This window comes from Microdochium trichocladiopsis, assembly GCF_020744255.1.
Source record: "Microdochium trichocladiopsis strain MPI-CAGE-CH-0230 chromosome Unknown B0I36scaffold_12, whole genome shotgun sequence".
NCBI classification, from domain to species: Eukaryota; Fungi; Ascomycota; class Sordariomycetes; order Xylariales; family Microdochiaceae; genus Microdochium; species Microdochium trichocladiopsis.
Genome location: NW_025763555.1, coordinates 1,012,251 through 1,016,299, shown reverse-complemented (window position 1 = coordinate 1,016,299; position 4,049 = coordinate 1,012,251). Strand labels below are relative to the sequence as shown.

Sequence of the window (4,049 nt, the reverse complement as noted above, 5' to 3'; positions counted from 1 at the left end):
AGTCACGAACAATGCAGTAGTGAGGACAAAAGTTGCAAGCTGTCACCTTGCGAGGACGAGGTCTGGCACGATTTGCGCCACAATCTGCGCCACAATCTACGCCACGATTACAATTGAACTGAATTCCCTCTGAACGGCGCGCAGGCAGAGCGCAGTGCAGCCCTGTCTGAAAGCGTGCTGGTCTCTTGGCTTTACCCCGCTTCGTCACCACTGAAGACAACCATTGATCGGTCCAAGTTCCACGATGGGTCATGCGTCTCCCCAAAAGCGTTTGGGGACCAGCAGCATTGCTGCTGTCATCAGCACAGTGTCTCTGCACACAAATATGGATCGACTTCGAGCGGTTTTTCTACCTCACCAACTCAAAGCCCCATGAAGAGCATGTCAATCTATGCCATGTCTACGATCATCTTTCTCGCACACCATACAAAGGCCGCTTCGGCATCCAAAGTGAAGATGTAGACGTCTATGTTATAAATGCTTGGTATATTATAACAGCCTTTCCGAGAAAAAAAACTTCTTAATTGGAGCAATTGAGCTCCTCAAGTTATATCTTTCTACAACAACCTGCAAGCCAATCAGAACCTTACTTGATGGTCCAAACATATCCAAAACCGGCTGGTCAGTTTATTACAGCACCAGCGTACGATCTCGATTGGGTACAGCGCGTTGTTCTCCTTTCATCGGAATCATCTAGTGAACGAGCACTACGCCAGCACTAGCAGAGTAAAGCATTCCAAGCTATTTATAGGCGATGCCAGCGAAACTTTTCTTCCTCGAGGCCTTGAGGCAACGCATATCGGTCTCAAGCGTTCAGAGGACAGTAAAGCCAGACAGCATCGATACTAAGCCGATGAGTACGAACCACCCCATGGGGATCAGTGACGAAGCTATCCCAGTTGCCGCGGTGGTAGTTGGCGTCTCGGCGTGGCCACCGTGATCGTCGTGACCATCATTAACTGTCTCTGTTGGCTCGTGCTGAACCAGCGATTGCAACTCGGGATCGTTTACAAAGCCACCCGTCACCGCTGTGCCATTAATACAAGCAGGATTGACGGGGGCGGTTCCCTTGACAAAACGAACTGCAGCGCACTGTCACCAAAAATTTTGTCAGCTCGTCATGATCCAGGCTCGGATGGCGGTGGACGACGTGACGCGCAGCGCGCGCTATGGACTACTTAGACGAACCTGATAGAGGTAGCCGTGACTCGTGCCGGACACGATGCTGAGAACGCCCCTTTTATCGACAAACTCATCAGGCGCCACTACTCGGGATAGGCAGAAGTCACCAGCGCCCGTTTGTTGGACGATGGCGTTGATCTGCGTCCAGTTGCCAGAGGCCGTCTCGTCGAGCGTGATGCGATAGAGCCAATTGTCGGTTGCGTGAGTCGTTTTGGTTCCAACGGCAGTGCCGCTGACGAAGAAGTCGTTTAGGACATGAGTGTCGTAGTCGGGCACGAAGCCACCGCAAGGACATCGGCCTGGAGTTCGTCTAAAAAGCCAACAGTGTCGAGAGTCGTCAAGATGAAGTGGGCATGGGCGTGACGCGCAATCAGAAGAGCAAAGGCCCCCAAAGCAGAGAAGCTGTTCATGATAGGTTATTAGAACTGTAGATCGCAGAAATGCGCAGACAGATGTGTCTGAATGTCACGAAGCACAGGCCAGGGCTGCTGCGAACCAGACCTTTATACATCCCTTAATGCGCGATAGCTGATCCGCATAGAAGCGGGCAGACCAGATATTAGACTGGGCTGTCCACGGCGCGACAACTAGATGCGTACAATCCGAGCAGGTTTGCGGCAGTTTCTGATAAGAGGCTCGGAGAGGTGCTAGCCTTGGCGGGCAAGGTTGCGTGCCAGACTGTTGGTCTTTCCATGTGGCCACCAATCGCGGCGGATACAGCGCCCGCAGGATGAGGCAGTTTGCGGCCGTTTCACGACGAATGGTTCGGAAGAGGGGTTAGACTTGGCAGGCACAGGCCGGTGGGCACACTGCGAAGCGTGTGTACTGTACTGTCGGCGCAGGACCTGTTCGGCAGCCCCCACACAGGCTCACCGCCCCGGCACCACCCGCTAGCGTTGCTTGTCTTGGGGGCCCTACACATGGTGGACATGGCCGATTTTGTCCACTCCTTCCGTCCTTTGCTCCTCCACAGAGTTTTTCCTGCTCCTCGGCTGCACGGGACAGCACGCATCCATTCTCAATCCTCCCGACCACTCGGACGATCAAGGCGGCGCATGCCAGACCCAGCTTGCCACCCTTCCTTCTGCTGTGCTCTGGACTGTGGCGAGCCCTGTCCAAGGTGGTCGACACCTGCTATCGATAATGGAGCCTCCAATTGCTATGGAATCCACGAGCGGCAACTGCATCCAGACACCATCACGGCCGCTCCGGGGCCTCGAGATACGACTCTACGTTTCGCATTTCTTGACGACATGGAACTCCCGCCTCTTCGAGTTTGCAGCGGTCCTCTTCCTCGCCTCGACCTTCCCGCAGACTCTGCTCCCCATGTCCGTCTACGCCCTGGCCCGCAGCGCTGCCACAGTCATCTTCGCGCAAGCTCTTGGCACCGCAATCGACAAGATGAACCGCCTTGCCGTCGTTCAGACCTCCATCATCGGCCAACGTCTCGCTACAGCAGCTAGTTGCGGCGTCTTTTGGGCGCTTGAACAGCAAGGCGCACAGATGCAGAGCCACCTCAAAAGCGGACTGTTCGGCTTGGTCGTCGCCCTTGCCTGTGCAGAGAAACTGTGCTCAGTATTGAATCTAGTTTCAATCGAGAGAGACTGGGTGAGGCTTCGGTCAAAGCTCAACGAGACACTTTGTTGCTTACCGCTAATTACCAACAGGTCGTTGTCATAACCGAGGGTAACGAGGAAGCTCGCCGAGGTATGTGCTTACCCGCCACTTTTTCGATTGCCTAAACCAGACCTTTGACCAAACGCAACAGTCATAAATGCTCGGATCCGTCGCATTGACCTCTTTTGCAAGCTGGTTGGTCCGCTCAGCATCTCATTCGTCATGATCTCATCGACCATGACCGCCATTTGGACGACACTGGCGATGAACGTCTGTTCAGTGATCATTGAATGCGTATGCATATCGAGGGTTAGTGACTCTTGCGTCTCGTTTCTATATGCTAGCTGACACATTCCAGGTATATCAGGCCGTTCCCTCCTTATGGCGGCAAACGACAGCAGTGGAGCTGCCGGAGAACCAGACTAGTCGACGACACGAATCTGGCTTGGTCTTGTCGCGACTACGAGTTATAGCACATCAAGTCATCCCAGTGACCTCGCTCCCTTTCTACTTCCGACATCCCGCTTTCCTACCGTCCTTTGCGCTCTCTCTACTCTACTTCACCGTCCTCTCCTTCACTGGCCAAATGATCACGTACCTCATTTCCGTTGGATATAGCTCAGTCCACATCGGCGTAGCTCGCGCGGTCAGCACTGTGTTCGAGCTTACCGCTACGTGGATTGCACCCCGAATGATGAATAGGATCGGGATCATCCGTGGCGGCATCTGGAGCCTGTCCTGGCAAATGCTCTGGCTCGCCGCCGCAATGAGCTTGTTCTTCGTCGATTTTCAGGGCCAAGGCACGGGCAGTCTCTTTTCTGCAACCGGACTTGCTGTGGGCGTTGCACTCAGCCGCGTCGGGCTCTGGGGGTATGACCTCTGTGCTCAGAATATCATACAAGATGTAAGCTCGGCAAGCCCCAGCTAGTATCGTTGAGGGACGCAAGTCGAGATTGATTTTAAGCTAATAAATTGTGCATTTGCAGGAAGTTGAAAGCGAGTATCGCGGCGTCTTCTCCACGGTAGAAGTGTCGTTCCAGAACTTATTCGAGATGTTATCGTATGCGACGACAATCATTTTTTCTAGACCGGATCAGTTTCGGTGGCCTGTTGTCATCAGTGTCATCTCAGTGTACACTGCTGGGGGACTTTACGCAGCGTTTGTCCGTAAGAGACGTGGGCATCTCTTTCATGCTCCTCCATGTATGCCGAAGGGGGAGGTTGCACCATTACAAGCGACGATACCATGA

The 4,049-nt window shown here is 53.7% G+C and overlaps 2 protein-coding genes across 2 annotated transcripts; one reads left to right on the top strand and one right to left on the bottom strand.

Moving 5' to 3' along the window:
• Nucleotides 1–458: 458 nt before the first annotated feature.
• B0I36DRAFT_337299 (uncharacterized protein) lies at nucleotides 459–1,949 on the bottom strand. The gene is made up of 3 exons (XM_046155660.1): nucleotides 1,679–1,949; nucleotides 1,189–1,584; nucleotides 459–1,092 (listed from the first exon to the last, which is right to left on the bottom strand). Exons 1-3 carry the CDS (start codon nucleotides 1,691–1,693, stop codon nucleotides 814–816), a joined length of 690 nt encoding a protein of 229 aa, XP_046005935.1. The 5' UTR covers nucleotides 1,694–1,949; the 3' UTR covers nucleotides 459–813.
• A 394-nt stretch (nucleotides 1,950–2,343) lies between these two features.
• Nucleotides 2,344–4,049, top strand: B0I36DRAFT_254510 (Ferroporti-1; the record flags this gene model as incomplete). The annotated part of the gene is made up of 5 exons (XM_046150823.1): nucleotides 2,344–2,790; nucleotides 2,850–2,889; nucleotides 2,951–3,108; nucleotides 3,158–3,703; nucleotides 3,786–4,049. 5 exons carry the CDS (start codon nucleotides 2,344–2,346, stop codon nucleotides 4,047–4,049), a joined length of 1,455 nt encoding a protein of 484 aa, XP_046005934.1.